The 25,737-nt window shown below is 39.2% G+C and overlaps 1 protein-coding gene and 2 non-coding genes across 3 annotated transcripts; 2 read left to right on the top strand and 1 right to left on the bottom strand.

The window, feature by feature from the left end:
* The first annotated feature begins 6,142 nt into the window (after positions 1–6,142).
* On the top strand, positions 6,143–17,437 carry LOC124160277. The gene is made up of 3 exons (XM_046536102.1): positions 6,143–6,243; positions 7,163–7,426; positions 11,419–17,437. Exons 1-3 carry the CDS (start codon positions 6,238–6,240, stop codon positions 11,668–11,670), a joined length of 522 nt encoding a protein of 173 aa, XP_046392058.1. The 5' UTR covers positions 6,143–6,237; the 3' UTR covers positions 11,671–17,437.
* Trnaa-ggc lies at positions 9,935–10,006 on the bottom strand. The gene has a single exon. It is a non-coding gene; the product is annotated as a tRNA-Ala (tRNA).
* Trnaa-ggc lies at positions 10,514–10,585 on the top strand. The gene has a single exon. It is a non-coding gene; the product is annotated as a tRNA-Ala (tRNA).
* Positions 17,438–25,737: the final 8,300 nt, after the last annotated feature.

The following is a 25,737-nucleotide window of genomic DNA, read 5'->3' as shown; positions in this document are numbered from 1 at the left end:
GCGAGTCTAGCCCATCATTTGCAATGCAATTTACAATTTCCAATTTCCAATGCCAAATCGCGCAATGACGAATGTAGTTCGTCATCAGATTTTCATAATTTTAGCACTATTTATGGGGGGAATATAAACGTTTTGAAAGTTTAGCAATTTAAAAAAATCCATAATGTAAATGAACTCATGTTTCATGAAATATGATGGATTGGAAAAAATAAAATGATTTGAAAACTAGTAGTAATAGCTGTGTTCTCGATGCATTTAATTAGATACTCAACACAATGAAATAATAATCGCTTTTTATTTCACTTATGTTCTACGTTGATTGAAAAAAAGAAAGTCCCATTGAATACATGTGAAAGCACAAAGTTTCTTCTTGTTCAATTTTAATAAAAGCTACAAAACATCATTTCATTGCCTACTATTCCATTTACAAAAGAACCACAGAAAAATAAATAGAAGATAGGAGCACGATATTCAGAAAAATATACTGAAGTGGAAGGGGTTAAGGATCAATATATCTTAAATATATGAATATCTCAAAGGGCTTTCGGGATGGGGAATATCAGATAAGAGCGACTGATAAAGTACAAAAAGGAAAGGACGCAGAGGCAGTGGTGAAAGAGTAGGAAAGGGCTGAAACGGAAAAAAATTAAAGCAGCGGAAAATTCAAGTGAATACCTACATACATAGGTGGAGGGAATTAAATAAAGTTGAAACAGTGGAGGCAGACGATAGTGTTAGAAAAGAAAAAATGGAATACGGTCTGACAAGAAGAGACCGAAACAAAATCAATGGAAGGATTAATGCGAAAATATAAAAATTACAAAATGAGGGTTGAACGCTAAATTGAAGTTGTTATCCGGAGGTGATGAAAGACAAGCAATGCCAAAATTATCGGTGAGAATGTTTGGTTGTTAACAAAACGGGAAGAGGTTCACAGGTGTTGAATAGATATAGGGATGAACTTCACGATAGCAAGATATGGCAAAAATGATTGAAAATAATGGGAGGATAAAGAGTATGGAAAACATTGGAATTGGACACTGTAACAGCTTTATAAATATTGAAGAAATTTTGGGAGTAGAATGTTGTCCAAACTCTTCCATTGCATAGGTAAATAGGGGTTTCGACAAGAATCAGAAGAGAAGAAAGTTCTTCTCACGTTTCCTGAAATGAGAAAGCCCAGGATTGTGCAGAGAATTGGCCATTAAATCGAATTCGCTCGCGGTGGTACGTGGTAGGTGGTAGTGATAACTTTAAAGTTCTTGCTATAGGCTGGATTTAAAGAAAACCAGTATGAGGATCAGCTCCGATTTTGGTGGAAAATTCAGGGATAATATTAGGTTTATGAGGACTGTTAAAGAAAGTAGCCACCTTTTAGACTTATACTCGTTTGGGCCTCTCATGGATTTTCGAAAGAAAAGTTTTGTATCGTGAGTTGGGCATAAAAAATGAGTTATTATTATTAAAACTGTTTTGAATGGAGGGACAGGTCTGAATATGACCCAAAGCGGGCAATTTGGGCAGGCGATGAAGAATTAGGGTCAGCTGTCGTATGACAGAGGGTAAAACAAGTCTGTTTGCTGTTCATCAAGCTTTCAAATGTGTATTCCGAGTAAACGGAATGATTGGAAAGAATTTATGCTGAAACGACGACAGGAGAATCGATTTTGAAGACATTCCCATTTGCTCAACCCTATGAAGACGTAGCTACTAAGCTGAATAGGTGCTGGGTAAAAAAGGTACGAGAAATACGCATGAGGATCATCTATAAAACTCAAGTCTCTCCTGAGCTTCGAGAGCAAAGGCCTCGCGCAAAATGTTATAGCAGAAACTCGAGAAGGTGAACAAATAGCCAATATGGACAGCACTGAAGTGGAGAATGGTCTCAACTGTAAGGAAAATGGGATATTAAAAATCACTTATTAAGGCCTGTTTACACGACATTAACACGTACGAGTGTTAATGTTTGTTTGTATGTATGTTTTTGTGGACCGGAACGGAACATGTACGAATTCATGAACCAAATTAGAACAGTTTCTATTTTCTGTGCATGCATTCGCACAAGTTGGGTGGTTACACGGTGCATTTTGGCGTTTATTCTCGCGTTCATACATTTAGACATTAACCCGTACGTGTTAATGTACCGTGTAAACAGGCCTTTAGGGAGTAAGGGTACATGAATGAAGAGGAATGGAAAAGAGTGCTGAGAGGGATACGGGTAGATGTGCAAAGAAAATTCTAGTAAACAATCGGATACAGTGCGCAGTGCTGTACAGGGTGGAAACGTGGTCGCATAAGAGTGAAGATGAGGAAATAAGGGGGGAACTCAAGGTTGCCAAAGTATTTTACCGATTGAAGTAGATTTGCATGGATTATTTGAGGAGTACTCTGGTAGTCACCTCTCCCATTATGGGCTACACTCTTCCATTCTCGATAAGGGCTACTCCCTTCCATTTAATCTAAAAATTCTATTCTCTTCCATCCTCTCCCTCTTTTACCCAACGCTTCACCCTATAACACTGTTTTCAACATCCCTTCCCCGCTAAGAACTCGCTCCATCCATATCTTCCATCTCCTGCTGATCTATTAACTGCCTCTCCTCACCCACCATATCTAGAACGTCATTTCTTCCTCCTCCACTCCGTTCATTTCACCATCTCCATTCTTCTCCACACCCACATCTCGAACGCCTCGAGTCTTCTCTCGTCCTCCTTCCCAAGTGTCCACGTTTCCGAACCGTAAAGCGCTACACTCCAGATCAGACTCTCCACTAACCTGCTCTTTAAACTCTAAATAACGATCGTCTCATAAGTTCATTCCTGTTCATGAACACCTCCTTAGCTATCACATTCTCTTACCGATTTCTGACGCTGCATCCGTTTTCCTCTAATGTACCCCCACCAGTGACAACGCTAGCAGGTGCGGGGCTAGGGGCGAACCTTCAGTGCGGGGCCCTTCACTTAAAATATTTAACTCTATACCCCATCTACAAACTCGAGCATTTTGAATTCCTACCACTCTCTGGCTAAGTATGTGTTCCCCTCCCAAATTCAGACTTCGTAATTACGCCATTATGATACCATCACGCCTTTGAGTTCAAAATAGTATAATACAAATTAAATTTATAATTATATTTATTCATAAAATTATAACGTAAAATAAACATAAAAAGCGCGCTTTTTACTTTAAATTACTGCATTATTATTCCTTTTTCATAATATTATTTTTTGTCTTGCACGGACTTAACAATACAGTAATAGTTGAAATTGCGTTTTCAAACTATCGTATATTTTAATTTTTTTTCACAAACGCGGGGCCCCCCAAAGCGCGGGGCCCGGGGCAGTCGCCCCGGTCGCCCCGCCCTAAGGCCGGCTCTGCCCCCCACTGTACCTCATCTAGAATCTGCTTCTCTTTACCCGCCATGCACTCAAGGTGTATGGAAAGAAATGGATAAGTTTAGATGAATTTACAATTGCAGTAAAGAGGGAATGCTAGGTATGGGTTGTGAGGAAAAGGGATAACTGCACGAGATACAGAGGAGATAGGCGATGTGAATGGAACGAGTTGTAATGGAAGAGGCGACGCTGAAACCGTGATGCAAGGAAAGATGTTGGATGAGCGAGGAGAACGAAAGGAAGAGAACTAAATTCATTGAGACAGTGGGCATTATGCAGATATGAAAGAGGATATTAGGCATGTGAATGGGAAGAGGCGAGGGTTAATTTTGTTAAGGAGGTTCTCTCGGGATTTATTCCGGATTAAAAGTTTTTGAATACCAAATTTTCCGTGGCTGAGTTCGCCAACGTCATTAGAGAACAAAATGGTATTTTTTAGAATCAGCAATGTTTTTAAATACCCGTTAATATCAGCATTGCAAAATATCAGTTTGTACCCTGATGGCGGTGGCGGACTCATCACGGTGGCGTTTTGAGTTTAAAACTAATTTACTTCCCACGAATGCCGAGAGGTTTCTATTGATATGATTCATCAGTTAAGTCCGAGAGCATATATTTCCTTAACTTGCAGATTACCACTGAAAATAACATAATTTCCCCAAAATGCCCGAGCCGAAAGTAAAATATGAATCCTTGGGTTTTGGGTGACCCTCGTTACATCGATTAATGACATTTCTGACGGTTGAACAAGGTCGTTCAGTCAGACCTAGAATTGCAATTCGTTGAACCATCCGGCACAGGGAGTGGAAATGCGAGTTACGAGAAAAAAAGCTTCTTACCTTGTACTCATAATAAAAAAACAACATGTTACTTGCCGCCCACTTTTCATGAGTCGGTAACATCATTAGAGTTTCGGTTCATAGATGACCGTTCATTGAGGGAATGAATCATTTCAAAAGCGCTAACAGCAGAGAAAAATCTAGGCCGATGCGCGAACACTAGGAGTAATTGATACGCTCGACAAGAGTGCGAAAATCATCTATTATCAAAGAAAGAGTTAAGATCGTCAATTATTCGCTATGAATTTCTCGAGATGTGGAAGCTGGCGATAGATAGAAAAACGGAAAAGTAAGGGTCTTTCGATTTTTCAATACAGCACAATCGACGGTAAAAATAATTTGTTGACAGAGGCCATTGCGAATATCCTGCTGTTGTAGATGACCCTCATTACAGAAATATTTAACTTTCATAGAAGGAAGGAAGGAGGAGGAATTGATTCACGGAACGCATTCAGTCACACCCAAAATGAAACAACATCAATAAGAACGCTATCCCAATATACCTAAACCGAATACTGAAGTCTTCAAGCATTTCAATGACTTTGTTGCCACTGGAGATGAACGCGTTCGCCAATCATATGGTGGATTGTAATACAGTTTGAAAATGAAAAGACCAATATCCTTTCGTTTTCAGATTATTTACTTACTTCTATATCTATTCGAGAAAAAATAGCCAGGTTTAACCCTTCTGCATATAAGTTGATGATGTCACGAAATCTTTCCAAGCGTGCCGCCGCTTCTCCGACACTCCTCGGCGTTGCACATGGCCGTGTGGTCCATTGTTGTTCTCTCTCTTTGGAGTAATTTCTTATAGTGTTCTTTTTCGATGAATAAATAAAAAGCTATTAAATAAACAACTACTTGAACCTGGCACAAGTGAATATTGGGTAGAAAAAACAATTTATTACATTTTCGGTAGTCTAAAAAATACAGGAGAGTTCAAGACGAAATTTAAGTTAGTACAGATGATCACTGCTGTGGGTTTTACGGCCTGGAATGCGAAAGGAAAAAGGAAAAGTATTTGATTGAAATTGAAAACAAAGAAATTTATTGTAGGAACGGAAATTACCTCTGAAGGCAGAATTTAGGACATTTTAAACTTTGAGTCTTCGGCGCTTTGAAGAGATGTTTTCAGGTTGAGAGAAATTACGCAACTGAAGAACACGGCGACGGACAAGAGAATGGTACCATAGAATAATAACTGTACTATATTCCGAAATGAATTGTTAAAGTTGCAACGGATAGATAAAAATTCGCTATGGTTCCGTACAATATTATAATTAATTGGTTTAATAATAAATTTACTTTTGATATGATTTTTCCACGAGTTCTTAAGTGTACTTCAGTAACTTATAACTAAACTACTTGAAGCAAGATCTTAACCGAGCTCTCAGTATGACTTGAAGATACAATCTTAAACACTTTCCCTATTTCATAGCAAACGCGAAACTACTTTAAACAAAATATTAACCGATCTCTCACTATGACTTTAATGTAGAATCTTACACATTTTTCATTATTATTTCATCGTAAACGCGAGCACAATTATACCTAATCCACCCAGGCACCGAGCATACTTCTAAAAAGAAGGATATGGTCGAGTACATTCGAGCGTACGGTTGCCTACCTACTTTGCCCGGAGGAGAAAAAATGAAGATCAGGGTAGTTTACCGGAGAATCCATGGACTGCGCACGGCAATAACGGGTCGGCGAGACGGCCACAGGGCCGAAGACGCGTTCGAGGACATGCCTCCACAATGAATAAGGATTTGCATTGAACGGGAGGACTTTCTTTCTCAACGGACGGCCGTGCGGTGTTCCCCGATGACGACGCTTGACCCATCCCATGGCGCTTGCAACACGGCGACGTCCTCGGCGCCTTTCGCGACACTGTCTTGTGAGTATATAACGGACGCTGGTGCACCAGAGGGGATCAGAGCCAGCGGCAGCGCAAGAGAAGAGACATCAACACTCACAGCAGATACAGGCAAGCACAGGAAGAAATGAAGGTGAGGAGCACAAACACTAAATACCGTGTTAAATTCTTTATTGAGGCTTTCGCGGTACATGGTTGATAAAAATGAACTTTTTCGGGTCATATCGCGTAGTTCAGGCTATTCCCGTATCGCGTTGCTTCTCTGGTTGCTTCTTCAGAGTTCATTCGGCTGCTTTGATCTCACATTATTTAACGCGCCGCAGTCCGGTAAACCATGTTTACCACAACCAGCCAGTTGACAATGCTATATTATTTTGCGCATGAGTTTGTGTCGTGGACGTAGTATCCTTTTCTGTTAGCAGAAAATTAAAGGCTGAATGATAATATTTGATGAAAAGAAAACATAGAAAACGAAAATATTTGCAATTAGTCCGTTTTTTAAATCAATTTCTGTAATTTATATTATTTTTTAGCAATAAGGAATTTTCTTTATACTTTTCATTTTTCCTGTTTTCTTCTCTCATATTTTATAAGTTGATTTTTTGGGCATTTTAAACTGTAACAATAAAACAATTGAAAATTCTTAAATCGTGCGGCGGTTTCCGATTGAGCAACTCCAGGATGCCTGTTTTAATCAACCCCGCACCGAAAGCAGTCGACAGTTTATCTCTCAGATAGTGAACAGTTTTTAGACAAAGCTCGGGGAAAAAGTAATACCGAAGTGAAAAAGATTCCGCCACCGTCAGGATTTCAACCCGGTCCCACTGGGTGGCAAGCTAACACTCTAGCTACCAAACCAACTCGATCCCCAAAGGATTCTTCCAATAGGGTTTTGATTAACTAACACTGACCTGTTCTCGATATTTCGAATTGGAATGATTTTTTATCAAGACTTGAGCTTTCAAACAAGAATCGCTTTAATTTGGAAACAGAAAGGTTATTCGTGTGATTGTTTCCCAATTTCTATCCTCTCACTTTTCGCGCATGCGTAGTCGATGAAGCCCACAGCAGTCGTCGCGCTCCTTGGAGCCCTATTGGCCATCGCGGCCGCCGCACCGGAGCCGCCGCGCCGCTTCGCCCGGGTGCAGGAAGAGCCCCCGTACCCTCCTTCCGGATGGCGCCCAGACAAGCCTTTTTATTTGCCGGGTGAGGAGCCTACCACGACCGTGGCGCCAGCAACATCCACCACAGAAGAGCCCACTACAACGACGGTGGCGCCGCCAGAGGACGCGGCCGAAGGCGACAACGATGGAGCGGTAAGTGGTAGTAGTGGCTAAAGATGATTAGTCAAAGTGAGCTGCAAATTGCCTTCAAGTTTAATGCTGGGTATGGGCATCCAAATGGCAGTTTATGTGGGAAATAAATATTCATTCATAAGAACACAATTTCGTGGTACCATTGACACTATATAGTGAACGTGCCCCCTCCCCAAAATTAAAAAATAATAATTTAAGCAAAAAAGTATTAACCTATAAAACAAAATTTTCCACTCCATCAATATGTTTTAGCAAAGCAGCTTTCTGGCAACAACATTTGTGTAATTTTAGGATCCAAAATAGCATAAAATGTGATTTCTAGAGATGACACTTTCACAGGTGTTCACATTTTTCCCGGATGAAAGTTACACCCCCTTGATTCCCCGGGTTGTGCCTCCGCCACAACAAATCGTCCTGGCTACGCCCCTACCCACTGGTTTATTATAAACAGCGTGTATGATAAATGTAGTAAAATACAACCGGTTACGGTTCTTAAACCATAATCAAGTAAACTTGCAATTAAATGCCTTGCGGGTTCATCTGATCATAGTGTTACTACTGAAACCAGCAGTGTTTTACTACAATAAATCAGTGGAAAACACAGTTATATATACAAGAATTGCCATGAGAAAAATTCCCCTGGACCGGGAATCGAACCACGGACCTTTGGCTTTCCGGGCCACTGCGTGGACCACTACGCTATCCAGGTTCTTTCACTCTCACGGCAATTATACCGTATTATTGTATATTTCACCGCCGTTCACGCGGCAGGGTTTGAAATATTACACAGAGTTATATCCTTGTTCGAATATGGAGGAATTCCTCAAAGTAAACTCTCCTTCACACCGTAAATGAAAATTTAAAAAGCCTGTTTTCCGTTGATTTCGGCAGCCATTAACCGGGAAAAGGAACTGCTATTGATGACGAACTGAAGATTTTGTATACGCAATAGAGATAACATATTTGTCCCTTTCGGAAACGGCCATATTCTGAATTTTGGCTGAACTTACATATTCCTTTCCCAATTGAATGTTTCTTAGAATAACCGAGATACCGGATTTCGAGATGTGCATGGGCGGAGTTTGGGGGGACGGCAGGGGAAAATGAGGGAGAACCTGACTTCCCCCCCAGCTTCAATGGTAATTTTTCCGAAATAAATTACGAAACCTGCAGAAATTCCAAAACATTTTAGCTCTAGATAGTACTAAAAATGCTGTTTTCAGACGCTAATTTACATAAATTTTTCGGGGGAGGGCCCCGAGGACACCTTCCTTTTCACTGGGAGGGGAGGTGTATACCATATCCCTTATACTCAAGGCAGGATTGCTGCCCCCTCAACATAAAACTCTTAAATTCCGCCAATGGAGATATGGTCTCTTGTTTTAATTAGCATACTAACTCTAATTTCCAAAAAAGTATGCGTACAAGATCATGGCTAGTGTGTGAAGGGGCCCGAATACCCCCTGCAGTGGCGCCGACTCCATGGGGCCTGAGGGGGCCCGAGCCCCTTCAAAAATTGGTTTAGGATGTGAGGAAAAAATGTGTCAGGCTTGTTGATTTTCCCCGGAGTGTCCAGATATCGAGATTCGAGTTATCAGGTTGATCATATGACTTTTCTAAAATGCTTAAAAAACTAAAAACTCACAACTTATAAAATTTCCCCAATATTTTTTAAAAGTCGGTATCTCTGCCCCCCCCCCCCCCCCCCCCCCGCATTTTTAGGAATTTAATTTGAATGGAGCGAGAACTAGGCGGTCAAGTGACGCGGACGCGAAAGCCTGTTGAATGGAGCAAGAACTGTAATATATAGGCGTCGAAGAAACGCGGGAAACCTCGTTGATAGGAAGATGACTATTAAAACGGGTAAGGGTTAGAATTATAATTATGCGATTTGTGAATAGAATGAAAGGGAATAGGCCTCATTGTGGGTCAAAGTGGGGAGACTGCATGAAAGGCAGGTACACACCGAGTTGATTCACAATACATTCCAAGCAAACCTACCTTCGCGGGTTGAATATTTCGACAAGAATTCTTAAGTGAACTCATGTCAAATGCACCCTAAACAAATTCTGGCCATCTTCTTGCCAGGATGGGGCAATGTCCCGTGATTCAGGGGTTCGTGACCCCCTCATACGAGACAGGAAGGACTATACTTGCAAGCAGGGGGGGGATTCAGTGTCAAATTTTCATGGGGGGAGGTCATAATCTGGTTTCGGGGAGCATGGAATTCGGGGAGCATGGGAGAGAGGGGCGTTTTTACAGTTTTTGATGAAATTAGCGAGTCATGACCCCCAACCCCGCCTGTAAGCCAGGGATGCCGACTTACAAAAAATATTGGGGTGCCCAATCCGGGGATCTTGTCCCGGGAAACTTTATAAGTAGTGAGTTTTAAGTTTTTTTTAAGCATTTTAGAAGAGCACTGAAGGAACAAGTGACTTTGTACGCAGTCACGCGCACGGGTGCAAAGTTAAATACACCAAAGGATGAAGTTCGCCATGAAAAAATATTTGACTTAGCCGGGATTCGAACCCGGATCTCCCGATTGCCGGTCAGGCGTGCTACCAGTTACACCACCAAGCCATCTTCTCAGAGCGAACTTCGGGATGGGTTTTACCGAACAAGATGTTAACGTCACAAGTCCACACTGTGGCACATGTGGCGAGGGTCGTGCTTACTAAGCCACTGTCGGGGAGAAAAACCCTTATTTTCCGCTGGTCTGCGGCGACGAATTTCAAAGCACTGAAGGAACAAGTGACTTTGTACGCAGTCACGCGCACGGGTGCAAAGTTAAATACACCAAAGGATGAAGTAGATCCGGGTTCGAATCCCGGCTAAGTCAAATATTTTTTCATGGCGAACTTCATCCTTTGGTGTATTTAACTTTGCACCCGTGCGCGTGACTGCGTACAAAGTCACTTGTTCCTTCAGTGCTTTGAAATTCGTCGCCGCAGACCAGCGGAAAATAAGGGTTTTTCTCCCCGACAGTGGCTTAGTAAGCACGACCCTCGCCACATGTGCCACAGTGTGGACTTGTGACGTCAACATCTTGTTCGGTAAAACCCATCCCGAAGTTCGCTCTGAGAAGATGGCTTGGTGGTGTAACTGGTAGCACGCCTGACCGGCAATCGGGAGATCCGGGTTCGAATCCCGGCTAAGTCAAATATTTTTTCATGGCGAACTTCATCCTTTGGTGTATTTAACATTTTAGAAGAGTCATATGATCAACATTAAAACCCTGATAACTCGAATCTCGATATCTGAACACTCCGGGGAAAATCGACAAGCCTGACACATTTTTTTCTCACACCCATGACACATTTTTGAGGGGGCTCGGGCCCCCTCAGTCCCCATGGAGTCGGCGCCACTGCTGCAAGCTTGGAAGGAAGAAAATTCGTGGGTTGAACCGAGGATCCTCGGACAAGAAGAGATTAACTCTTAATGCTCCCATTATCCCCTCCAGAAAAATATATCACATTTCGTCTCATAACTACCTCTGTACCCGAGACTGGCTAAAATTAATCAACACGCTGATTAATTTAATTTACGTCCATTAAGGTAAAACGAAGAATCTCATCGGATAAGATAGCATATTTTCAATGTCCAATCAAAGAAAGTGTGAAAGGAATTGAATTTTTATTAGAAAATATAATAATAAATTTATCCCCAAATATTTAAACCCCTCGGCTGTGCGCATTTGAAAGCGTAAGCTTTCGCAAGGACTGTGAGTGGCAATTTTTCCACTTTTTAACGAAATTTCAAAACTAGGAGGCAAATATTCTTATCAAATTAATTGGGAAAACATATTAAATTAAATATAGTAAATTATGCCAGCAATAACAACGCATTCCGAAAAAAATAGTTGCACCCTAGCAGTCGAACACCTATACTCAAGTGCATAAATCCTCATAGTCCACCAACCACGGTGAAAACAAACTAACCTCCTCGCTCGCGAATCTTCTGCTCCTCACAAACAACATTTGCTAATTTCACAGGAGGGACGAGACGTCGACGATGAAAACGAACAAGAGCCTGAACCAGCGCCCGCAAACATACCCGCGGGAGTATACTATGTCTTATTGCCGGACGGCCGACTGCAGAGGGTCAACTATCAGCAGGGGGCAGCCAACTACGTCATCCAGGAGTTGGTGCCTTACAGCGCGCCGCTCACCTTCGCCCCCTACGTCCAGGCCCCGGCGTCTCCCTACGTCCAAGCCCCTGCATTTTACCAAATCCTGAAGAAATGAAGAGTATGACGACTTTAACAGACGGCACAACGCGCTGACGTGACTCCGAGGAAGGACCACTGAGCTCAATACAATGGAATGACGATCGCTGTACGCCGCGCTTAAGGTAGACCAAAGCATCCCTACATGAATGAATATATTATTAATGGGAAAATGCGCAAATTCGAGTGTGAGGACATTGCTTAAACTGTATATAACCCCATTTCTTTACAATTTTAATTACAATTCAATCCAAATTATACGGGCCAAGAAGAATTTTTTTTGTTGCATATATTTCCCATAAATGAAGGAACGGTCCTTTTTTAAATGGCCGGACGAGCGGTTTCTTGGCTTCAGTAGGGGAGGAGGTATCGCGATTCCATTGTATTTAGTCCAGCGAGAAGGACGCAAGGCATTCGACTAACCCATTTGACAGAGGACCTATTCACCGCGTAGTTGGTCAATTCAATGCCAATCGCCAGACCAGAATACGGAGCGCGGACCTCTTGCTGAAGGCATACCCACTGCCGTGGTATCAAATATGCTTGGATTGTACAAATTTCAGGCGCAAAGTTATACAATCCAGCGCGTAAACCGCATTTCACACACTGGCCGAAACGCAATAAAATAGTGACAAATTAATGCATTATTGGAGAAACCTGGAATAGAAGCTTGAGAAGTTTCAATAAGAGCTTTTACAGACTAGAAGCCCCAATTGCTGTGACCAGTTGTATCCTGAAAATATGTGACCTACTTACCATTAATACCACAATGGTCGAACTGAAGTGGGAACATCACGTTCCTCGGAGTGGACAGGACATGCATGTCATGACATCCTTGAACTCAGAAATCGCCTGATATGTAACGTAGGTATCCCAATGCTCAAGACAATGGACCCAGCTTCATTTCAAACGCTGGTAGATTCAGACATTTTAGGAGGTGACAATATATATGGAATAACAATATCTACTTACGTGAAAATTTGAAAAAAAAAGAAGTTGAGACTGCGTCAAATGTGCTCGAGTACCAATGTATTCGTCTGAATTCTTGAATTGACAGACGAAAATACGAAGACCCAGACGAGTAGACAAATACCTCTCGACCAAAGACGGATCCTAAATTACCTACACGAGGACTCGATTACCTCAATGAATACCAAGGTGATATCTCAGTGTATACCGCCACATATCGATATGATTGAGTATTCAAACATATGCATGGGCTCTCGAAACTGACTATCTAGGTACGATTTGGAAGCATCACATTTAGGCATTCCGGGTAACAAATATTCCTATTTTTAATTTTTGTACTTCTTTCAATAAAATGAAATACCTTATTCCTTTTCATTAATTTTTTATCAGGTAAATATACAAGGGAAACTTTTCTTGCTAGTAATCAGGGAGGAAAACTTCCATTATCCCCCCACAGATGTCAATACACACGAATGATCACTTCACCACAAAGCTCTTCTTCGTCGAATTCGCCAATTCACGCACGAATTGGAAATAAAATAAGACGGGGCTAGAGCCTCAACCAAACACGCCCATCGCCTTCGTTGTATCGATTAGATCACTACCCTTTCCTAGCGAGCGCTGATAATGGTCATCTTGCCAATGGAATGCTTTTTTAATGGAAAGCCGTTTCCCGCACCTAAGTATTTTGAAACCGCTCAATGTATTACATTTCGCAGGAATGCATAAATTATTCTTTGATCTCGAAAAAATCTTTGCTGCCTAAAGGAGGAGGGACATTTGCAACTTCAGAAAGTATGCATATCCTTTTCTTACCTTTCTGAATTTGAGTTTTCGCCCACAAAATCAAAAGCCCTGACAATATTGGAGACCTAGAAAAGGTATCAAAACACACTGATAAATGTAAAAAAAAAAACAAACTTACTCAACGTAAATTCTATATGGCGTTCATCTCACCTTCCTCATAAGATTTATTTCTAGTCCTTGATGATAAATGAGCTACATTCACCATTGGAAAAGGGATAGGAGCCATAACCAAAGACCAAAAAATTTGGGGAGGGTCTTCACTAGTCAATAACCCAGAAAATATGAGAAAGGCCCTCTACCCTCCTCCTCTGGCCATGGTAATCTTTAAAATTTTTATCAGTGTGTCGACTGCATCTGTATTTTTCCTTCTCCAAATATTTTGATGCATTATATTGTTACAATACGTTCTTTTGCGTTTCCTAAAATAATAATTTGTAACTTCAGGCCCTAAAATTTTAGCCAGATAGCAGTCTTCCTGCATGCCTGTGGGAAAAAGTTCCAAAGATGATGAATGGCAGTTAAGAAAGAACTGGCATGAGTCGCATTTTTTTATCCAACTTTTAAGCAGTGCGCCTACACCACTTCCAGGGAATTCATTGTTTCAATTATGGTGAATGGACTTAACTTTGTGTATATGATTATCAGAAAGAACCTCCAATCACCACGACTAACTTGGGATTTGGGGAGAGCTTAAAAATCCAAACCCCGACTGACTGCAAGCAAACCCCATTATATAATTTCATTCTTCCGACAAATTTCCTGACAGCAACTACTTATTACTTATGACACTAGACAGCACATGAGAAACAGCACCAAGGTTGCTAACCAATAACACTTCAATATTTATTGTGAGTAAATAATTAGGATTACAATTAGATTGGTCGGTGCATCTAATTTTTAAAAAATTACAGGCACTTACGAATTTGCATTTTGTAAAATGGACAATTTTATTGTAGATCCAGTGTCATCAAAAATAGATAATGTGAAATAAATTTATTAAAGTTTAAAAATATAATTATTCGCATTTCATTTGCAAATGTTGCAATGCATTTAGTTTTTCCACGCTACTATGGGCTAACCTACATTAAAAGTTATTTTAATACTTGACAACTCCTCACAACCTAGCACAGCACTCTATCACAGGGAGTCATGAACTGAGATTTCTATCTGACAAATGGAATTGCTCAATCTGATTCAAATCCACCCTTCAATTCAGGAATGGTGGATTTTCATGGTAGGTACTTAATGACCATTATATAGCTTAGATGATCCTCTTTAATGGATACTTTTTGACAACTCATTTCAATTCCAAAAATTTCCAGAGAATATAAAGCCAAAGTTATTTGGAAGGAGTATCTATAAATGGATTATCAAGTAAGCTGACCAATGGTCAATCGGTGATATGTGTAGGAATGATTCTGTGAGCCATTTTAGACATACATCTTTAGTTAACTTAAAATTAATGAGATTAGACTGCTATGTTAATTCATCTGCGGATAATTATCATAGGGAAATTCAAATTTCTATAATAAATTCATCAGCATATGCCATGCAGAAGTGGAATGAGTACCTATTTTCCCTTATTTCATCTCCTTCTGCTAAAAGAATGCAGAGCTTGAATCATGGGTGGCCAAGTGGTGAGAGTTTTAAGAAACTGACCAAAGGGTCCCTGGTTGAAATCCATGTGAAGCCTTGCAATACATTTGGTCATGAGCTCCATTTCAAGCATATGTCCACATTTTTTTGCAAGTTGAAAATATCATTTTTTTTCATCGTCTTGAAAAAAATATATAATGGTGTAACATTGACCAGGAAAACAAATTGGCTTCATACCCAGAGTGGGTATATGAAATTTAGACACCTATGGCCATTTCAGGAGTAACCTCTACCCCCCACAACAAAAACAATCTCCTGGTTACAACTTAGGAGTCATGCGAGGACAAGATATCACATCATGATTTTTAATATGCATGAAATGATTCCTTCTTAGATATTCTCACAATTAATAAAAGCATTTGCTGTTGCGCCACTCCGTGGGATATGAAAAAAATGATCCATTCTTAAGTGTGAATCCAAGAATTACAACCACGGAGCACTGTGAAGTCCTTGGATGATCAATTTCAGAAGGTAGCACATACATAACAAAGATATATAGTGTAGCACTTACCAAGGAGTTCACACTGATATATGGTCACAAGAAGTTTTGTTGACAAATCATTTTTAATGATGATATTTCTTTCTAAAAAGTATGCATTACAAGTTCTGGAATAGGTATCATGTGCACCACGGGACGTAGGAAAGTGTGAGACAGGTTGTGTTCAGTATGCCTGCAGACATCAAGAAAAACGCCTTTGGTTGTGAGGGCCAGCCTCCAAGGTCAACTCACTCAAGTCCCCATGTGCCTATAGGCATATAATGCAAAGCTGAATTCATTCTTGGTCCACCATAGTGTATAGACCATTAATGTTTTACACATCACCTTCATTCAATAGAACAGGAATATTTTTGGGTGTTCCAAAGGTAACAACACATACCTATATGGCAATACAAAATAAATACACCCATACACACAAGACACTATTTTTTACTTATTTATTTTAACAAAAAGAAGAACTGCGGAGACAAAATACTATAATTTCCAGTAATGATCATGTAAAACCAGAAAACTTATCAACCATAAAACATCATATCAATGTAATCTGTGCTTGGAGCTTCTACGCATATAATTGACAACTCTTCAAGATGACAAGGAGAATAGTCTCCCATTGACGACAAGAAATCAAGGATACAAAACTGGGAAACACCCTCCCATGAAAGGAGTAGCTGTGAGGGAACATTTATGGTAGTTCACAGTGGTACGCAAAGACATGACTAACAATGCCTCCGATGACATTTAACATCAACAAGAACACCTATAATTGTAGACACTGTTTATTGAGAATTCCAAAGAGGTTTAAATGGGTGATAATAAAGGTGTCTGCTTTCTAAATATGATGGACTGATCATATGAGGTAGTAATCATGATCATGAAGTACCACTTGCCAATTCAAGTTCTGACATGAGAGAGAGCACAGGCAATGAGATAAACTTAAGGTCATGCACAAGATGATATGGTGGAGAGTAAGAGACAGCCAGCTGACTAAAGATGCCTGCAATTAGGTGCATTAGTCAAGAATTCTCAAAAACTAATGGAGATGGTGACAGGAAGTACCCAATTAGAATTTGACAAATATTTCCCATGACCATCAACTGCTCCGATCACCCCATGAAATCAAGTGTATCCCGTGCACTGGGATCAAGTAATAGAAAACAATCCCCCAATCCATCTTCCACATAAGAGCATGGCTCATTTGTGGTCACTTGGTAAGAAGGCGGTTGATGGGCCAGTCAATTGATCAAAACAATTTTTACCAAGTTCACTTTGTGGAATGGTGACATGATAGATTCAAAATAAATTTTGTTACATTCCACACAGTGTTTACTAAAATTCTACCAGTTTGGACAGGTCATTATCGAGAGGTATGACCTCAAAACGTTGACATCATTTAATGTTAGAGTTTAAATAAATATTGTGGACTATAACAACATTTTTATTTTTAATATATCAGTGAATTGATGTCTGGTATGTGTTTTAAGCCAAAGGGAATCAGGTGTGGGATAACCTAAACAAAGGGCATAATTGAGGAATGATCAGATTTTCTACACACTCGCAATACACAACAGCTGGCCTAAGATATTGGATCAGTGAAAAGCAATGGGGTCATTCTTTGAGACAGAAAATTGCAATTCTTTAAAAGAATTAATCAGAGGGAAGGGAAATATAAGTTAGAGCGAAAAAATATGTATCTTATTCAGCCTTCTCACATAATTTTAAATATAAACACCACGAAAGTTGTCATTCACTTTTGATGAGTTGGTGTTATTATTCTCATTTATTAGCTTGAGAAATAGGCAACAGAATGGAAAAAAAGGTAAAATATATGTTTCTTGATTTTGAAACCCCATTATGATTGATAATAGAAAAATCAGTGAATGAGGCCTTTAAAATCTTAAGAGAAAACAAATTACAAACTGTCATAACTACAGACAAGCATATCCATGAAAATGTCTTTTCTTTTTCTGGCCTACAAATATCTTTATGGCCCATGGAACTAATTTGGAAAAAATTAGACCACAAAAGGAAGGCGCCTTCATGCCCAAAATTTTGAACACATGAATGCTCCTGAGCCAACAGAAGGGATAAAGCAGTGGTTCCCAAAGTGGGCGCTACCGCCCCCTGGGGGACGTTGCTGTAGTCTATGGGGGCGAAAAGTGCCAAGGGGGCACCGGAAGGTCCTGACAATGTGACAAATGCGAAGGTTCCGTAACCTTCCTTTTGTCTTCGTTTTCAAGCTTCGCTTCTAAAGTTTACTTTGTCTCCCGCACATGGAAGTAATTTAAACCATGTGTTTTCTTATATTCTAAAGTAAGAACAGTTGAAAAATATTTCCAAGCCTTTCTTGCACAAGGGAAACGTTTGAAGGGGTTTAGTTTCATTTGGTCTATCGTTGGTACAACTTCACATCACAGAGAACCTAATTATTTATTAGTCATTTAATTAGTCAGTTTTTTAAATTTTATTATTACGATGTTCCTCATTTGGTTAGTCAGTATATGATTCTGATTATTATTTTAAAGATACCGATTAAGGGGGCGTTGAGTATAGGTCTATGGATCCAAGGGGGCCGAAAAAGTTTGGGAAACACTGGGATAAAGCATTGCATATACTAATTAAATAAAAGCAGCAGGAACTGTGCAGACATATGGGATGAAACAAAACAAGTGCTCCCAGTTAGCTGGATAATCCATGCCTTGTTGCCAGGTCTGCTCGTCGGTGTGCAGTGTTGTCTCAGTCAAAATAAGATCAGAAAGTCCCAAAAACCTACCCATCCCTTTCTTTAAATTTGTTTAGCAATTCTCAATTTTTGGAATACAATTTTCTGTCATCACTTTACAATTTGTACTATTTAGATACCAACACTAACAATGCTGAAGTGATGCCATGTGCTGCAAAAAATATGCCCAAATGCCACCACCAATGAATACACACAACAGCTGGCTCATAGATGTTAGTCAATTAATGCCAGTAGGCCAAATATAAGAGGATAAAATTAAAAATAAAGTGAAGAAAGTCAAATGCATGCCAGGGTCCTTTTCAGTTCAAATGAGCACACCAAAGGTGGAGGTCAGCAAGTATTTGCACCAACAACTTGATTCAATTACATACATACTATCCTAGTGAGTACTTCAGGAAATGAGGAGAAAGTTAACCAGCCAAGAGAACAGCTGTAATAGGAGAAGTTATCAATTGGCATGGATAACTTATTCAGACTTTTAACACACTTTGAAATTCAGCACATGCACTTTTCTTAACACGTTGCGTACCGGGGTACATATTTAAAGTCCTGGGAACGCCGATTTAGAAATATGTGCCTATTAGGGCGTACAGCCTTTGGTTTCAACATGGTTAAAAAGCTAATGTTTCGAATATAACTTTACCCAATCAAACATTATGATGCAACAATTCATTATGAATAACGAACAATAACTGAAAACGTACTAACAAATACGTATTGTACACTTTAAAATTGTTTAAGTTGACGTGCCTAAATGACGAGAATCTTCGTCATCCGTCCAGAACATTCAGGAAAAAAATGACGAGAATTCTCGCCATCCGTATGCAACGTGTTAACACAGATTTTCATTAACATGAGGAGTTTGGGATGAAATAATAAGAGCTGAAGAGGGTGTGAAGGCAACTAGTAGTAGTAGCTCTCTCGAGTCAAAACACTTGAAGTGGACAGGGGATGATTCTAAAAGCATAGGTAATTTCTGAGGGAGACAATGTTAAGACATGGTCATGCGTAATGAATACACTGAAATGGTTAGATTCTTTGAGTGAATAGAAACAACTATGAATGCAAATGACAGATGCTTTTACTGATCATGAAAACTGAGACAATACAAGATATAAATTAAATGCAAAATATGTTATTAATTCCATAATGATGAAATAAATTTATCGATGAGATTAATGTAGTTGTGTGGATGAGCAGGTACATAGTTTTAAGTTACACAGGCATAAATGAGATGAGATTGATCCCTTCTCTCATGGGACATGTGCCACCAATGATTGGCAGAGTGACAGGAAGCACAGTAAAATTCCTAGAAATGAACCCTGATTAGAATAATTTTCAATGGTGTAACTGCACAAGATGATACGTAGAGACACACAGAAAGTTACTCCATTAAACATATATTTCTTAAATTCAGATGTGTAAGCTGAGTTTTCATTTGTACTGAGGAGTATTATATCTTTGAATAAGAATGGGCCTTCAATGACAGAAAACTACACTTTATCCACATATGTATATACTAAGGACAATGATCAGATTATAAAAGAGGTGCTCAAAGATTTTCACTTAAAAAAATAGCCATACTAAATACTGCTTCAACTTAGCACCATCAATCAATCTAATATCTTGAAGAAATTATTCTTTTCACAAAAAATTACCTATTTCTCACATTATTTTTCAATATCAAAGGTTGAATTGAGATATTACTATGCCATTCAAATAAAAGGCAATTACTTGAACAATAGTTTCTTTAAAAACTTTGAAGAAAGCAATTCTGCAGTAACAGAAATTTAGAGTAATGGCTCCTATCATGGCAGCATAAAGATTGGTAAAATTGAATGCAAAACCAATTTAAGTCTGAAAGATATTTCTTTAGTTGAAATTCCAGGGTTCCCGCTCTAACTACATTGTAAAATTCACAGTTTTTTCCAGGTTTTCAGGTCAAAATGTCATAAAATTCACGGTTTGTAGATAAGGCATTTTAGGCAGACATATCGATCACGTAACAATCATCGGCCGCACGCATGTAACAAACGCAACAGATGCCTTGAATGCAAACGCAGCAATGACAGTGCTATCTCTCATAATGTCACCTATAGTTAGCAAAATTCATGTCCGGCTAAAAGGTGAGAGTGGGAAAATGGAGAGAGCAGGGAAGTGAAGAAGGGCCTGATTTTTTGCCAGGGTTAACGTCTTCCAATTGCAGGCTTAAGGTCAATGTGCTGTCATGGCACACACGGACCAATTAATAGTTGCGCTTTCGAATACACGTGTGCAGGTAAATGCGTGGACAGTATCTGCACGTGACTCTGCCCTAAAACATGATCAAAATATCTTTTTTTCCTTTAAATCAGTCTATCGTAGTTCTACAATCAAGTTTGAGAGATTTCTAAGGTTAATTGACGAAATTCACGGCTTATTCACGGTTTTAAGGTTTTCACGGTTGAGTGGGAACCCTGGATTCAATCCGCAGTTATTGTACAAGTATGTATCACTCAGCATGGGAATTATACAATGGACATTATATAATCTGTTCATGGTGTAGCATCTTTGATCTTAAACTTTTGTCAGTTTTGGACATTTTCTATCCTGTTTATGCCAAAGGGACATTCCCCAGCTTATAAATGGCAAGTGCTGGATCCAGGATACGGACAAGGAGGGTTTAAGAAAGGGGGCATAGGGCTGGGTGGGTGGTCTCAGTGGTAACCTCCCAGCAGTAGTGGGGGCATGAAAAAAATTACAATTTTTGGGGGGTACAAAAGACCCCTCTCCTGGACCCTCTCTGGATCCGCCACTATATTTGGCTGCACAATTTAATCACATTTGAAACCTTACCCAATTGCAAAAAAATACTTTAACATATTCATCATTCCCCTGATATCAAATAAAGGTACTTAGAGGATCAAGCAGACATAGTAAACAAAAATGTATGTTACCATTAGAAGTTCAAGGCTTCAGGAAACAGGAGCACATAATGATTACCCTCAGCATAATCTAACTATCACTTTACATGTGAAAAAATGTAGGTATTTGTCACCTCACTACGAATGTATCACTCATTTCAGCCACAAAGAAAAATATGTTTATCTTTAATAAAGTCTTATCATGCTAAGAAAGTATTAGTATAGCTAATTGGAACTGGAAAACTAAAAAACAAGCTTATATAAAATATATGTTACCCCCTAAATTGACCTCTTTCCATTAGTCATTCATGGGAACTACACATGGAATGAAGCAACTAACAAGTACACCAACATGATCGTGAACTGAAATTCTCCAAAACAGAGGCACTTCATGAAGAAGAGTAAACAGAAATTTAATAAGATTCTGACCAATATTTAAATATCTATGCAGGGAACATATCTATATAACTATCACTACTTTTTACTGCCAGCAGTAATTATGAGGTTACATATTCTACAAGGTAGAACATAAAAATCTTTACAAAACAATGTTTCAAAATCGAAAATGAGAGCTGACGAAACTGAACTAAAATAACACATTTAAGTGGTAGGAAAGGAGATAAAATAAAATTCCACAGAATCAATTTAAAAAAAGAAACATGGGCAAGTCTGACCCCATTAATAAGCATTGAGCATAAGACAAATGTTTTTATATGCCCTCCATTTACTCTGAGAATACCAATGTATGTATTCACTGCTTAAGATTAAAAACTAAGTACCTACTTAAAAATGAACCAAATGGGGTTCCAGCAACAGCAAGCAGCTGGCAATTGAGAACATTTTCAGGAATTCATCCCAGACTGTAAGACTGAATGCCCAAAAGTAGATATCTAGGTAAGGAGCCACAAATATGAGTTAACAGAAGAATGATTCTATTTGATGAGTACAATCAGGGGAAGACTGGCCACTGGCCAGCACGACTAGGTGGGAGGGAATCCGTTTCAGGGCCCTAGGGCCTCAACCTGCGTGATGCATTTTTGCTGACCATAACGTGTACACAAGTCTCCTGAGTGAGTGCTCTAAAAATAATGAAATCAACACGTGCAGCTCTTTGGCTAAAAAAAATGCAGTTTAAATTTAGTTCTTAAGAGTATTTCCTAACTTTTTTGGGAGACTAGATTGATAAGTCATTAAAAAATGCTCATCCAAATGTTTTATCTAACTTATTCAAGGGGTTTTAGAGGGGCCAATCATTTTGGGGTCCCTCATCCAAGTCACCTCTGGGGCCCTTAGGTACCTGACCACTTCATCCAGGAGTACAATTGCACAAAATGAACTAAACGGTGAAGATAATCTAAATCAAATTGATTAGCCTAATGAGTACTTTCAGACTTAAAGTTTATGGAATGAATAAATGGAACAGAGAAACGAAGAACTGGTTGAGAGACTGATAGAAAGTACTGACTGACAGAATTATAGACTATCTACTCCAAAGGATGAAATTTGTTGTGAAAAATAATCTGACTTCCGTTAGATTTGAACTCCAATCTTCTCAACGTCAGTTGTACATGCAACCAGTTACACCAACAAGCATAAAGAATTTCAGCAAATGTTTCAATGGAAAAGAAGTTGAAGTCTTAGGCTCACGTAGAGGCACAGAAGTCATCAATTGGGGAATACAAACTTGTACTTGTACAGTGACTGCATTTAATGTCATTTATATGATGACAAGTGTTTAGCTTCGAATAAAGCATTCATCTTCATAATGGGAATGAATATAAGAAATGAAGCAGGATGGAGGTGAGATGAAGAGAGAGGAAAATACATGAGAAAAGGTCAAGTTTTGACGAGTTCACTTTATGGAAATTCATCGATACTAATGATACAAACAGCTGTAGCTATTTTCCACACTTTTCTTTGCTCAACCGGTTTCAACGTAAACACGTCATTAGCAAGAGTTGTCAAAAAAACCTGAGACAGTTGACACCGGTCAAGCAAATGAAAGTGTGAAAAATTATTACAGCTGTTTGCAGTAGTGGATCCAAGATAGGGACAAGGGGGGGCTAAGTATGGGGTAAACACCCAGAAGTATTGTGGGTTCGAACAAAAATTGCCACTGTATCTAGTGTAAATTGGATGTCCAAGGGGTGATCCGCCTCTGGCTGTTTGTATCACTGCATACAAAAAGGCTTAAAGTGGTAAATGAGGAGAAAATATGAGGAAGAAAGTGTATGGTGTGTGAATAGTGCATATAATGAGATGCATGGGGATGCTAAAAAACAGGATAAGAAAAAGTACGTGAAGTAAGTGAGGAAAGGGAAGCAAGTGGACAAGGTTCATGGATAGAATTCAGAGTAGTAGATGTAATGCTAACATGGAGAAAGGAATGGAAATAGAGAATGGAGCTTTAAGGATATGATGAGTAAATTCAGAATTCTGGATTGATGTAAACCTACCTCAACCATAAGCTAACACCAAGCAATAATAAGAAAATGCTGGCAAAGACAAAGTCTCATCCAATGATGCCACCTTCTGTTGCAAACCTTGATGAATGAAATCAGTTATCAGATTCCCTTGAGAAAGCGACCAGCATCGGTCGGGAAACGTTGGGGCCACCCAAAATCTGACGCGGCGACATAGCCCAAAAGTCTTAATTCAACATGACGAGCACCCGCGAAAGTTTTAACGAAGAATGAAATCAGTGTGTACACTTTCACCTAGTTTTGCACAGCAGCATCTCCACCAGGAAAACCAAACCACCACTAGTCAGTCTTACTTTAAATGACAGAATGATCACCCCTCATTATTGTGAAGGCAGTCTTTCAAACCTGAAAAAGATATCCAAGTAATGCTACAAAATATGGTCCACTAAAATGGCATGCTTATTTTCCTGGATTCTAAGTGCTTAGAGGAACGATAAATTTTCTAATGAGCTGTTACCATCGACCAAGTAATAAGAAGCATTTAAAGTAATCAAAAGATATTTTAAGTTCCACAGAACTAAACCATGACCTAGATTAAAAAAAGACAATTAAATACACCACAATACTGAAGGGCCATTAACACTAATCCAACAACTAAATTGGACAAGCTTAAGGAAATAAATACTGTAGGTTCCAAGAGGCTTACCTCATTCCATGGATTCAGTTGGGTGAACAAGGTTTGAAATTAAATAATTCCAGCAGAGAATTATTGAAGAGTGATGACAACTTAATGATAATGATCGGTGGAATCTTCAGCTATTAGTTAAAAGAACAAATGCTGGTGAAAGAAGTATGATATTGATGTCATACATGTGAAGTTTCAAACAATACTTATCCTTTGACAGCAGCTACAACTGCAGAATGGAATGATTGCCATTATTGATGAACAGCTGGCATATTTTCTTCAATGAATGAATTTGTGCTGATGATTAGCTATAAGTCTTGTACAGAAATATCTTCACATTTACACTAAAAATGACTTAGTTCACAGTCAAATGAGCTGGTGCAAAGTTATACGCATAAAATTTGAAAATATCCATGAAAAAATAATTCCACCTCAATCCTGTTCAAGTCATATAATACCTATTTTGTAACAAATTTCATCCTGGGAGTACACATCATTAAAATTGATGCGATATTAACTACCAGCATCACCTTATGCGTTGCTCCAACATCTGAATACAGCATCCCATACAGATGCGTGCAGAAAGAAAAGCAGACAATTTGGAGCATCATAAATTAAGCTGGAGAAATAATGTTGGATAATGCTAGTCCCATAGCTATCCACTGATTAAGCCAGCCTAGTAAATATTGCACGGGTCACTAGGGACTGCCATCTAGCAAGGTCAATGCTGAGTACATTTGTATTTCAGAAGTAAAAATAAGATCCAGGAATTTTAAGACTTTTTAGGCATATTACACCTTCCTCACACTAAAATGCTCTGTGAAGTATTATTGCTGCAAAGACTAGCAGCTTGATGTCAGGGCATGATGACCATGGGATTATAATCAGGGACAATTTTTTTTGAGTCTCAGGAGAGGTCTCAGGGAACTTAGTGCGGGATTACTCAATCCATCCTTTAAACCTATTTACCCCAATTTCTTAAGGAAAGCTTTTGAAAAAACAAAAATTCAATCAAATTATGAGCAGTTCCCTTTCAAATTTACTTACATCCACTGATTCGCCTTTATAAATTCATTTCTTTACAAGCAACTTTTACTACGATGCTTTTTATATACTACTTTGGCAGTTAATAAAACAAACGTGGAGCAATCTGGGATGCAATTCACAGACTATGTTCCCAGCATAAACAAAGTAGCAAGACACTGGAATATTATTGAGTTTTGAACTCTTTTTCTATTTCCTTGGAGCTTGAGATCATTTCCCATGTCTCATGAGATCATGGAATTCATGAACAATAGTTTTCCAAGACATAGAATGACGGACTGCTTGAAATGCCTTTACCTCTGAATGAAAAACACTGTTGATTGGATTGGAGTGCTCACTTTAAGAAGAAACAATGTGTGA

This window comes from Ischnura elegans, chromosome 6, assembly GCF_921293095.1.
Source record: "Ischnura elegans chromosome 6, ioIscEleg1.1, whole genome shotgun sequence".
Classification (NCBI taxonomy): Eukaryota; Metazoa; Arthropoda; class Insecta; order Odonata; family Coenagrionidae; genus Ischnura; species Ischnura elegans.
Note: the sequence above shows the minus strand (reverse complement) of the source record. Positions and strands in the feature narration are given on the sequence as shown.

Coding starts and splice junctions, on each gene's coding strand:
- LOC124160277 (XM_046536102.1), top strand. Junction 7,427..11,418: donor AAGGCGACAACGATGGAGCG/GTAAGTGGTAGT, acceptor CTAATTTCACAG/GAGGGACGAGACGTCGACGA.